General features: G+C 51.8%; 1 protein-coding gene across 3 annotated transcripts in view; it reads left to right on the plus strand.

Moving 5' to 3' along the window:
- Nucleotides 1–9,671, plus strand: part of ARHGEF2 (Rho/Rac guanine nucleotide exchange factor 2) — a 73,215-nt gene extending 63,544 nt beyond the window's left edge. Inside the window, exons 16-22 of one of the 3 annotated variants that reach the window (XM_081340516.1) lie at nt 1,039–1,143; nt 2,538–2,656; nt 3,276–3,317; nt 3,461–3,511; nt 4,239–4,652; nt 6,272–6,455; nt 7,149–9,671. In XM_081340516.1, coding sequence (XP_081196642.1) covers nt 1,039–1,143; nt 2,538–2,656; nt 3,276–3,317; nt 3,461–3,511; nt 4,239–4,652; nt 6,272–6,455; nt 7,149–7,237 — 1,004 coding nt within the window. In that variant the 3' untranslated portion in view covers nt 7,238–9,671. The remainder of the gene's footprint in view (nt 1–1,038; nt 1,144–2,537; nt 2,657–3,275; nt 3,318–3,460; nt 3,512–4,238; nt 4,653–6,271; nt 6,456–7,148) is intronic. The other 2 variants (XM_081340518.1, XM_081340517.1) reach the window with 2 other exon arrangements.
- The last annotated feature ends 3,214 nt before the right edge of the window (nt 9,672–12,885 follow it).

Consider the following 12,885-nt stretch of genomic DNA (forward strand, 5'->3'; position numbering starts at 1 on the left):
ACGGCACACATCAAAAATGAAATGCAGTTGCCCGCTCTCAAAGTGAAACACATACGTGACACGCACCTAAACATGCTGTATACAACATATGTAGAGACCAGGGGTAGGCCACCTTGGCTCTTTTGTGACTCGTGGACTTCAACTCCCAGAATTCCTGAGCCAGCCATGCTGAGGGGAAAGGAAGAGGCTTCCATGCTGGCTCAGGAATTCTGGGAGTTGAAGTCCACGAGTCATGAAGGGGGCAAAGTTTCCACCATGCTGGCTCAGGAATTCTGGGAGTTGAAGTCCACGAGTCATGAAGGGGGCAAAGTTTCCACCATGCTGGCTCAGGAATTCTGGGAGTTGAAGTCCACGAGTCATGAAGGGGGCAAAGTTTCCACCATGCTGGCTCAGGAATTCTGGGAGTTGAAGTCCACGAGTCATGAAGGGGGCAAAGTTTCCACCATGCTGGCTCAGGAATTCTGGGAGTTGAAGTCCACGAGTCATGAAGGGGGCAAAGTTTCCACCATGCTGGCTCAGGAATTCTGGGAGTTGAAGTCCCCGAGTCATGAAGGGGCCATAGTTCCCCTATGCTGGCTCAGGAATTCTGGGAGTTGAAGTCCACGAGTCATGAAGGGGGCCATAGTTCCCCCATGCTGGCTCAGGAATTCTGGGAATTGCAGTCCACGAGTCACAAAAGAACCAAGGTTGCCTACCCCTGGTATAGACCCACACCCCTACATATACGTAACAAATGAATATTAAATACTGTCCACCTTGAATGTATAGCGGAAGGAGGAAGCTTGAGAGTTCACAAGGTTTCCCCACGGTAAACCACTGCAAGGAAGAGAGTTCTCAGTTCTTGAAGAAACTAAGGGGGTCTAGATCAGGATGGCTACAGAAACTTACCGATCCTTTCGATTGATGTTCCCACCGGGAATGTTGCCGATAACCACGCATGATCACAGAGCAAGAATATCTGTTTGTTAAATGCCTGTTTGTGTATTTGTGTGAGTGTGTGTCTTTTCTGTCTCTCTTCACCAACAAATACATTCCCAGTGGAAGTGTTGAAAGATCTCGTCGTGGGACCCAGCTGGGACCTAGAGCAGAACCACACACAGGCTCCCAGCAGCTACGCCAGCCCAAACCCCAGTAGCGCCACAAGTAAGAAGCCCGCTTTTCTTCTACCATTTCTTCAGCCCACGGCTTCCTCCTGGGTCAACTTGCCGGGCCCAGCTCGCCACAGCCGAGTCGCCACAGTCAACTCAACACTGGACAATTCACCCCAGCCAGGTTGCTGCGGGACAAAATTTTACACGGTGAAATAGATTCGTTAAAGAAAGGGTCCAAAAAAGGGGCAGGGAGAGGAACGAAATGAAACGTGAAGGACAAAAATTCAAATTATTTTTTAAAAAATTATTTTAAAGAATTAAATAACATTGTCGAATTTTCCCCCGGCAAGTCGTCCCGCAGCAAATCGCCCCCTGGCGAATTGGCAGTCACGAGTTGGTGGTGGCGAGTTGTCCCATTCTGTTCCCCTTTTGCATCTCCTCACCCCGAGGTTCTCCAACAGGAAGAAGGTCCCTGGAAATTCACTGTAGGCTGCTGGTACATACTGGCAGAGGCTTTGTGCTAAGCGGCAACCCAGGCATTTGGGTCGATTCGCCGAACTGTGGCTCAGATGACCCTGTTGCCAGAAGCCTTGGTGGAAAGAGCCTTGGTGGAGCAGTGGGCTAATGCCTCCTTAAGTAACACCAGCTGCCTGCAATTAGTGCAGGTTCGAGTCCCACCAGGCTCAAGGTTGACTCAGCCTTCCATCCTTCCGAGGTAGGTAAAATGAGGACCCAGATTGTTGGGGGCAATTAAGCTGACTTTGTAATAATGCCGCTTGGGGGCCCCTGAAAGCCCTAATAAGCAGGCATAGACATAGAATGAAGGCTATTGCTAAGCACATTGATTTGTGCTTCTTAGATTGTAAGCCGCCCTGAGTCTTCGGAGAAGGGCGGGATATAAATGGGATTTAAAAAATTAAATTAAATTAAAACTGACCTTTCTGATTTATTTTTCTTTGCGAGGGTGGATGGCAGTAGAGCAGGGCTTTTCAACCAGTGGTACGGGTACCCCCCCGTGGTACATTGGCACCTGGCAAGTGGTACGCGACCATCCTAGAACTGCCCGGTGGGCAGGCAGGTGTCTTGCTCGGCTGTGGCTCGGGGGGCACTTTTTCCAGTGCCCTTGTAACTTCCAACAGTCACTAAGCGAACTGTTGTAAGTCGAGGACTACCTGTACTTCATCACTTTTTTTTTTTTTTGGTCATCAAGTTTTTGACCCCTTGCTAGGCGTTACTGTGTTACTCGGATGTCGCCCTATCCTAAAAGCGGTGCGGTGGGTGAAAAGGTTGAAAAGCCCTGGTCTAGAGGACAAGGCTGAAATGAAACGGAACAGTCTGGGGAAGATACCTCTCTTTTCGCCCCTGATTTTGGTGCTCCAGTCATGGTTTGAGAACTTTTGCATTCACTTTCTGGAGCCATAACCCACTCCCCTTCTCTTCCCACAGATGGCGAGACTGGAAATACGAACCACGCTCTCGAGATTGCCAGGCTTGAGGCGGATTCAAACCACCGGGTGAGCTTTGGGGAGCAGCCGGACACCCCAGCCCGTCCCTCCCCTCTTTCGGTATACAAATTAAATTATTAAATTATTAAAATTAAATTTCGGTGCTGTAGCCGGACTTGGCAGCCCCCTTTGCTGAGGACCAGAACCTCCCGCTGGCCACGCTTTATCCGCCACGTGCAGTGGGCTGCTTGAGCTTTCCAAGATTTCCACAAGAAGGCTAATTTTAAAAAAAATAAAATCCATAGGGAAACTGATTTTTTTTAATTTGCTTTTTGTTTTTCGCCCAAGGAGGCTGGTGGAAATCTCCACCTCTTGAAATTCCTTTAGAAATGCTTTCTCCCAGCTTGGCTCCAGGCTAGTTGTGGGAGGGGGAAATAAAAAGGCTTCTTGCTAGGAAAATTGGGAGCTTCTGCTAAAGACCCCGGTGCTTGTGCAAAACCTGAGACGTTCGGCAGCCAGTCCTGAGCTTTCAGGCAACCTGTGGCCTGGCTGGGGTGGCTGGGAAATTGGGGGAGGGGATCCTGCAGGAGGGAGGACTGGTCCTTGGGCCCATCAGGAACCGGGGGTGGGGGTGGGGGGGGAGAGATCTTGGCCACCCTTCTGTTTTGAGCTGGCCCAGATTCCCATCCTTTGCTGAGCTTTCAGTCAGTTTTGGCATTGTGATTCCTTCCTCCCTTAGGATGGAAATGGCAACCAGTTGCAGCACAAAGGACTGCAGGAGGTGAGTGGGATGCATGCCTGAGGAGTTGCCGGGATAGAAGCAAGGACGGTGTGGTGCCCTTGCTTGGGGTGGGGTGGGGTAGGTGGAGGGGGTAGCTTGGTCTGGCCAGACGGAACGCAGCCTCCTCTTCCCCATTTCTCCAGGAGATGCTCCAGCGCCTCAGGAGCCTCTATTCCCTACTCCACGGATTGCAGGTGAGACCCTCCATCAAAGGGCTATTAAACTTATGCTAATAGTTAGTGAAGGGACGCTGTGGCTCAGTGGGTTGGGACGCTGAGCTTGTCGATCAGAAGGTCGGCAGTTTGGCGGGTTGAATCCCGAGTGCCGCGTAACAGAGTGAGCGCCTGTTACTCGTCCCAGCTTCTGCCAACCTAGCAGTTCGAAAGCACGTAAAAACGCAAGGAGAAAAACAGGGACCACTACGGTGGGAAGGTAACAGCGTTCCGTGCGCCTTTGGCGTCTAGTCGTGCCGGCCACATGACCACGGAGACGTCCTCGGACAAGCGCTGGCTCTTCGGCTTTGAAACGGAGATGAGCACCGGCCCCTAGAGTCGGAAACGACTAGCACGCATGTGCGGGGGAACCTTTACCTTGACCTTAATAGTTAGTGGGACGCTGCTAAGACAATGGCTCTCCCTTTAATCCTATCGAAAGCTGCGCCCCAGGCTGACCTGGGGGCGACGGCTCTGCCCTGGTGTTCGCGCCAAGCAGAGCAGCTGTGCTGGCTGCCTCTCTCCTATCCAAGCTTCATGAGCAGACAGCCTGACATTGGTAACGGGGGGCGAGTGGGGGGAAGGTTGGACCGTAGGAGGAAGGCGGGGATTGGAAGCCCACCTGAGCCGAGGTCAGCCCCCGACATGCAGAGCCGGGAACCCAGAGCCAGAGAACCTGCCCACTGCCCTCTTCCTCTTCCTTTCTCAGGGCATCCTGGCACATCAGGACTCCCTCCTGGCCTTCCAGCCACCCGAGGCCGGGGAACGCCAGCGGGAACGGCGGCTGAGCCGCAGCAACTCCTGCCAAGAGGCCCCGCCGGCCGACCAGCAAAGCACGGAGCTCTCCCTCTTGCAGAAGCAGCACGCGCTCTTGCAGCAGGAGCTGAACCGCTGCCGGCAACTGGGCCAGGAGAAGGCCCAGGAGGTGGCCGTCCTGGAGGCCCGGCTGCGGGAGAGCGAGGGGGAGAGGCAGCGGCTGGAGCGAGAGGCGGACGAGGCCCGGAGGCAGCTGGCCGCACACCGGGCGCCCCTGGAAGCCGTCTGGGTACGGAAAGGGGCTGAGCCCCGGAGGCGCAGTTTGCCTGCCGGAGACGCTTTGTACCAAAGCTTCACCCCTCCTCCAGTGAGTGCCCAAGGGACTGGTGTGTGTGTGTGTGTGTGTGTGTGTGTGTGTGTGTGCGTCTCCTGGCGGTACCTGGTCTTTTTAAGCCCCCTCCCCTCAGGGGTTTCCAAGGACTAGCCTCCAGTGAGTGCCAAGGGCTTACTCCCGTCCAAGGGACTGGTGTGTGTGTGTGTGTGTGTGTGTGTGTGTGTGTGTGTCTCCTGGCGGTACCTGGTCTTTTTAAGCCCCCCCTCAGGGGTTTCCAAGGGCTAGCCAGGGAGGTGTGCCCTGCTGCAAACTGCCTTCTAGCCTGATCCCCCCCAATGCGGGCTCTGCCCTATGGCCCGGCTGTTGTGGTGGTGCTCATTCATTTATTGCGTCTCCATTCCCTTTGTCAGATTCTTCCTAGATCTGGCTGCAAAAAAAGAGACCTCACTCGAAATGTCAAGGCAGCTAGAAGTGTGGAGGGGGGGGAGGGGGGAAGAAGGCTGCTCAGCTCTGCAAGCCACAAGGCAACCTGACTCGCGGCCAACTCTGGGCCGAGCGGTCAAGAGCTGCAGGATCCCTCTGGGGCCGAAGGGAAGCGTTGCCTGGGGTTAGGAGAGGCCCGTGCCCTGGCCTTGCAGCCTCCCGGGCCAAGGCCGCAGGGCTAGGCAACCTTGGCTCTTTTATGACTCGTGGACTTCAATTCCCAGAATTCCTCAGCCAGCCACGCTGAGGGGAAAGGGAGAGGTTTCCAAGCTGAACCAGGCTGGCTCAGGAATTCTGGGAGTTGAAGTCCACGAGTCATCAAAGAGCCAAGGTGGCCTACCCCTGGCCTATACTCTAAACCAGGGGTCTTCAAACCTGGCCCTTTTATGACTTGTGGACTTCAACTTCCAGAATTCCTGAGCCAGCATGGAGGACCTATGGCTCTTTTATGACTTGTGGACTTCAACTCCCAGAATTCCTGAGCCAGCCACGCTGAGGGGAAAGGGAGAGGTTTCCAAGCTGAGCCAGGCTGGCTCAGGAATTCTGGGAGTTGAAGTCCACGAGTCATGAAGGGCCAAGTTTGAAGACCCGAGGAAGAGCAGCTGGGGCTTTGGGGGAAGTGTTTGCTCAGTAGCTGACACCGGAAGCCCTGGAGCTTCAGTCCAAGCAAGGGAAGAGTCTAGTTTAGAGAAAAGAAGGACTAAGAGTGACACGATCACAGTATTCCAGTATTGGGGGGGGGCTGCCACAAAGAAGAGAGGGAGGGGGTCAACCTATCCTCCAAAGCACCAGAAGGCAGGACAAGAATCAATATATGGAAACTATTCAAGGAGAGAAAGCATCCTGGAATTAAGGAGAAACTTCCTAACAGTGAGGACAGTTAACCAGTGGAACTACCTGCCTCCAGAAGTTGTGGGTGCTCCATTGCTGGAGGTTTTCAAGAGGAGACTGGACAGCCACTTGTCTGAAATGGTCTCTTGCATGAGCCGGGGGTTGGACTAGAAGACCTCCGAGGTCCCTTCCAGCTGATGGAGGGATGCTTTTGAAGGCCCTTCAACCAGATGGTCCTTCTCTGACGCAGAGGGCCGGGCACGCCTTTTAGCAACTGAAGCTCTTCCTTGGGGAGGGGGCTTAACTCCGGCTCTTCTCGCCCCTTTTCCTCTCAACAGCCGAACCGAGCGGGAGAGCCACTCTCGCCTGGCTGCCATTCCCTGCACCGGACCTTCTCCGGTGGCCAACGGGACGAGGCGGCCTTCCCGGGCCAACTACAGGAGGAAACGGAGGAGCATCTGCAGGTGTTGATGGAGGAGGGGGGCCTGGGCAACTCCCACTCTCCCCCATCCAGCCCCCGAGGTGAGTTGGAGCACCCACTGTGAGGACGGCCGAGCCAGCCACCCTCTTTCCCGACCAGCCGCAGCCGGCTACGGGTAGCCCTCGACTTACCACAGCTCCTTTAGTGACAACGGTTCGGAGTTACAACGCTACCTTGCACACACACACAAAAAGGGACTTAAGACCATCGCAAGCATCCCTCTGGTCATTGGATCAAAATCCAGATGCTTGGCAACCGGCTCATACTTACGACGGTTGCAGTGTCCCGAGGTCAGGTGACCCCCTTTTGTGACCTTCTGGCAGCCGATGGGGAAGCCAGATTCACTTAACAACCGGGTTGCTGCCTTAACAAATGCAACGATTCCCTGAAGAACCGTGGCAAGAAAAATCGTAATTATGGGACACTGAACAAATGTTTCACTTTGTGACGTCAATTGGGGGGGTCGGTTGTGGTTGTAACCGCCAGGGGGCAGCCAGGTGCCACTTGGCCCCCTTAGCCAGGCCCTTGGAGCCTTGCCCTCCCCCCCTCCCCAGCTGAGTCCAGCTGTGCTCCAGCAAAGGAGAGTAGAGGGGCTTTGAGTGGTGAGAAGGGGGGGGGTTATACATTCAATAAATAAATGCCGATTCCGCCTTCTGCACGTGGTGGAAGAAGCCCTCCGGGCTCCGTCAGGGCGGTGCTTCCCCCATTCAGGAACGCCTCTCACTGCTTTTCAGATTTCCCGAGGATGCAGGACATTCCAGAGGAGGTGGAGAGCATCCAGGAATCCAACGCTGGTGGCGACGGAGACCTCCTGGGCAGTTAGATGGTGCCAAGACGGGGTGGGGGGGAAACTGCCTCGCAGGACCACCACGGGTTCCCCTGCCGGTCCCACCTACCCCTCCCACCCCTTTTCTTCCATCACAGTCACACCGGGGTGTTTCAGGGACTTGAAAGGCCGCCCCATGTGAACTTCGACCTGGGCTGGTTGGGGAGGGGGGGGGAGGTCGAGGAAAAGCAGGTCCCGAGAGTGGGCACGAAGGGCAGTCCATTGCGTTGCCCCGTCCCCAGGGACCACGGTTGTGGGTGGCTGTTGGCATTGGTCAAGGGTGCACAAAAGGGTAGTAGGAAACCTTCCTTTCTCTCCCTCCTATTGACGGGTTCAGGCGGGGGGGGCCCTCTGGGGACCATAAAGGCCGCCGGACCCGACGGGCTCGGCTGATTCGGACCCTCACCACTCCTACTGTACTTCCTGAAGTTTAATTTTTTATTTTATGTTTTTTTTAATTTATTTTGGAAACCGGGGCGGAAGCCGGCCCATCCCGACGGAAGATGAGTTTTTAAATTATTGTTAATTGTTTTTCAGCTGTTTCTGCTTTTGTTTAAAAAATGTTCAGGGGTCTCTACGAACGTTCAGGGCAGGGAAAGTAGTGAGATTTCTGGTCGCGCCCCCCCCCCACCTCTACCTTAAAAGAGCAAAGAGACAGTCAACCAAGGGGGGGGGATCCTCGAGGTCCTTAAATTCTTAACATTAGTTGCAACTCGGTCAATTCCGTGCTCCGGACTCGTTTTTTTTTCCACCTTCACAAGCTGCTCTTCTGCTAATCAGGTTTGTTTAGTTGAGGGAGCTTTCCCTTTTTGGAAACCCAACGTGTTTCCCTTGAAAGGAGGAGTTTTTGAGTTACTTCTCGCTCTCCCCCAAGAGAGGAAATTTGTTACCAAACATCAAACTCTGACTTGTTGCCCACGGCTTAAAAGGAGAGATCTAACTCGTTTGGCTTTAAGGGAACGGCCTGTATTTTGAATCTCTCAACTTAACTATTATCGGTTTGGGGAAAATAGATCCCAGAGAGATTTGGGGTCTGTAGAAATGCAGATGTTCCACAAATGAATACTTCATGCCTGTGTGGAAATGATGTCATAAACACGACCGGTTAAAAATAAAAATAAAAATAAAAACCGTGGGGATATTTTTTTGCAACCTAAATTTGCAGCGAAGCCGTTCTTTCTTCCACCCGGGAAAGAAATGTTTTCTCTCTGCCAGCTTGATGCTCTCCACCTATATCGCATTGCTGGGATTGCAGACCACTATCTCCGTTTGGAAATTTAGATTGTGCTATGAAAATTCAGAGTTGTTATTATTATTTTTAAATTGGGGGTGGTGGGGGAGTAGGAGGAAATCCACAATTTTCAGGATTTTTTAACCACATTTTTTAACCAAAGCTGAGTGGGTTCTTTGCATTAAAAATACGTATCAGGGAAAACATCGGGGATTAGAAATTGAGTTGGAAATTGGCCTGAATTCTAGCTTGATTGGAAATAAAATTAGATGTGATTTCTTTCTTTCTTTCTTTCTTTCTTTCTTTCTTTCTTTCTTTCTTTCTTTCTTTCTTTCTTTCTTTCTTTCTTTCTTTCTTTCTTTCTTTCTTTCTTTCTTTCTTTCTTTCTTTCTTTCTTTCTTTCTTTCTTTCTTTCTTTCTTTCTTTCTTTCTTTCTTTCTTTCTTTCTTTCTTTCTTTCTTTTTTTACATTGCCATTGACACAATTTGCCCACCCACTCAGCTTATAGCCTGAGTGTGCCTGGTCGAAACAAATGCAGGAAATTGCTCAAATTGATTTGATCCCTCCTTGAGACAGTTATCCCGAGAACAAATTCCCCCATCGGAAGAAACGGAAAAAAAAGGACAAGAAGGAATTGTGCAAATTGCAAACGGGGTCTCTCTCGTCCTTGTGGAATTTTAAAAAATAAATAAAAATCACCACTTCTCTTTAAGATGCTATTCCGGTCAATTCCATCCCAATTTCAAGGAAAAGCCAGAAGCCCCCAAACATCCTTCTGTATGGAACCACCCTCCGATCTATATTTCTCTCACTTTAGCCATTTTTTAAAATTCCTTTTCCACCCTTAAAAGGAGAGAGATTTTTCTTTTACTGATTAAAAAAACAAAACTCTTTTGCTATTCTGGCCAGTAACACGTCTTAACAGAAAACTTAAAAAAAAAAAAGGTGCCACGAAGGACTTTTTTTTTAAAAAAAAAAGAAAAATAACACAGGAGAGTGATTTTTTTTAAATAAATGTATATGAAGATAAAAATGGTTTATTGTTTTCCTGTTGATTTAACTTGTAAAAGAAAAAAAATGGACCAGAAAAGTTTAATTAAAGATACGAAAACCAAGAACGCGTGTCCACTTTGCTGGGGGACGGGGGGGTGCAGAGCGTTGGGTTGACCCCCTCCCCCGAAGGCCGAGGTAGAGGAGGAGGAGGAGAAGGACCCTGGGGTCATGATCCAAACTAGATATCCTCATCGGTGTTAGAAGGGAATGGGGTTGGGAGGAGGAGGAGGAGGGGGATTGCAGGGACCTTGGTGCTCTCTGAGTTTCGTGGTTTTCTTGCAGACGTTTCACGACCCAACTAGGGAACATCATCAGTGCTAGAGGGGTTTACAGAGAGGAAGAAGAGGAGGAGGAGTCCTTGGTTGTCTCGGAGCTGGCTTCTTTCCTTGCAGACATTTCATGACCCAACTAGGTAACCATCAGGGCTAGAACAGAGTGGAGGAGGAGGAGAGGAGGAGGAGGAGGATGACAACTGTGGGGTCCTTGGTGCTCTCAGAGCTTGGTTGTTTTCTCGCAGACATTTCATGACCCAACTAGGTAACATCATCAGCGTTAGAGGAGAATGGGGTCGGAAGGAGGAGGAGGGCTGGCAAGCAACACTTGGAAGACGCACTGGAGAGAGGAGAGCGCGTGGTCTGGGAAAGGCCTGGATGTCTGGTCCCTGCAGATCCAGGCTTGGAAACTGCCCCGGAGCATTTGTGCCCAGGAGAAAACCCTGGGCCCCTAGGAGGGCCCTTTGGGAGGTGATCCTCCCCCGAGCCGCGGGCACAACTCGTGGGGAACACCCGGGCCCTTGGCAGCGCAGAAAGCCCTTGGCCCCTTCCTCCGGCCACAGCACCAGTGCCCGTTTGTGGCGGCCCACAACGCCCCCAGGTGGGAGCAACACGCAGCCTTGTGAGGCCAGGAAGTGTCCTCCGAAGAGCGCGAGAGCAGGGCCCAAGTGGCAGCGCCAGGCAAAGGCCAACCAGATGCTTGGATTGTGGCAGTCAGAAGAGCCACAGGCCGGACCAGCTGCCTGCGCTCCGTTCCCGGACACGGAGGTAGGACAGAAACCATTTCCCAGAGGGGGCAACTTAAAGCAGCCTGACCGGCAGGTGATCCATCAACCCTACAGTGCTGATTCGCCTTCATATGAACGTAGCATTATGTCTTGAATCTTAAATCATTTCCCAGGCAGTCCTCGACTTACAACCATTTGTTTAGTGACCCTTTGACATTACAAGGGCACTGAGAAAGTGACTTAAGGCCATTCTTCACACTTAATGACCGTTGCAGCATTCCCCCATGGTCATGTGATTTACATTGGGAGGCTTGACGACTGCCTCACAGTTAACGACGGTCGCAGCGTCCCGGGGTCAGATTAGATCTCCCATTTGCGACCTGACAAGCAATGGGGTGAAGCCAGATTCCCTTCACAACCATGTTACTGGCTGAACGACTTCGGCGATTCACTCCACAAACGTAGCAAGAAAGGTTGTCAAATAAGGCAAAGCTCGCTTAACCAAATTTCTCACTTAGCAACAGAAGTCTGAGGCCGTAAGTTGAGGGCTACCTGTAACTTTGAAACGCTTGCAACTTTTGAGACGATTCGGCGGGTCCCACTGCTCGTATGCAAAGAAGCAGATGGGGGCTTTTCTCTGGTGCCGGACCCTCACCCTCAACTCACGGGCCCCGGGCTACTTTGCGGGCCTCACAGCCGCCCCTCTGCACACCACGGAGAACGTTCCCCTTTTCACTGACCCATTTGGGGAAGACTAGTCCGTCCTTTCAATTAATGAAATATTTTTCAAAGAAGCAAAGCATCTGGGGGAAATTCTCACGGGAAGAGCGTGGTGTCTTTGAGATAGAATTGTAGAGCGAGAACTATGGAGTTGGTACCTGGAGGATCAACCTTGGCTCTTTTATGACTCGTGGACTTCAACTCCCAGAGTTCCTGAGCCAGCATGGGGGAACTATGGCCCCTTCATGACTCGGGGACTTCAACTCCCAGAATTCCTGAGCCAGCATGGGGGGAACTATGGCCCCTTCATGACTTGGGGACTTCAACTCCCAGAATTCCTGAGCCAGCATGGCTCAGCTGGGAAACCTCCCTTTCCCCTCAGCGTGGCCGGCTGAGGAATTCTGGAAGTCCACAAGTCACAAAAGAGCCAAGGTTGCCTACCCCTGGCCTATGCCACTTTAGGAGTCGTGGACTTCAACTCCCACAATTCCTGAGCCAGCATGGGGTACCTATGGCCCCTTCATGACTTGTAGACTTCAACTCCCAGAATTCCTCAGCCAGCATAGCTCAGCTTGGAAACCTCTCCTTCCCCTCAGCATGGCTGGCTCAGGAATCCTGGGAGTTGAAGTCCACGAGTCATAAAAGAGCCAAGGTTGCCTAGCCCTGGTCCAACCCTGGGAGAGTCGAGTGTCCTGGCCTCTTGTTAAGTCATCCCACTCCAGAGGCTGTAGCCTCCCTGTTTTTCATGTCTGTTTCCATCTCTCCTGGGGAAGAAATGGGGAAGGAAGTCTTCAGTAATTTATTTTTCAGGAAGTTCCAGGCTGGAGACTAAAACAGGAAGAACGGTTGCAGGAACTGGGTTTGGCTAGTCTAGAGAAAAGGACCAGGGGAGACATGATAGCAGTCTTCCAGTATTTGAAATGGCTGCCCCAAAGATGAGGGGGGTCAACGTATTCTCCAAAGCACCAGGAGGCAAGAAAAAGAAACGATGGGAAATTAGTCAAGGAGAGAAGCAACCTGGAATTAAAGAGAAACTTCCTAACAGTGAGGACAATCAACCAGTGGAACAGCTTGCCACCAGATGTTGCGGATGCTCCATCCCTAGAGGCTTTTAAGAAGAGATTGGACATCCATTTGTCTGAAATGATATAGGGACTCCTGATTGAGCAGGCAGGGTGGACTAGAAGACCTCCAAGGTCCCTTCCAGCTTCTATTCTATATTCTATTCTATACTCTAATGTATGACAAAACACCCAATTTTCTACACAGCAACCATCCAAGTCAGTTTAAAGTCGCCACTTAGAGCACTCTGGAAGAAATTCTCACCCTGCCTAAGAGTGAGGCAGAGACCCCAGACCTCTCTCTTCAGGGGAAGGCAGCTTCTGAAGAGTTGCGAAACATTTGCAGAAAGCAACCAACGGCCCCTCGTGGGAGTGTGCAGACACAGCTGGAGGGCCAGATTGCCTTTAGAAGTGTGGGGGATTGCAAGCCACCCTCGTTGGGTCATTTTGCTGTCCTGCAGTGTTGGCAGGGGATAGCAAGAGACACCCGTTTCTTCTTGGAAGCGTCGAAGTAGGCTGGGGGAGGGGGAAAAAAAGAAGGCGTTGTCCAGTTCCACTTTTTTCTCACCTTTGTGAACTA

Source organism: Vipera berus (genome assembly GCF_964194415.1).
Source record: "Vipera berus genome assembly, chromosome: 16".
Classification (NCBI taxonomy): Eukaryota; Metazoa; Chordata; class Lepidosauria; order Squamata; family Viperidae; genus Vipera; species Vipera berus.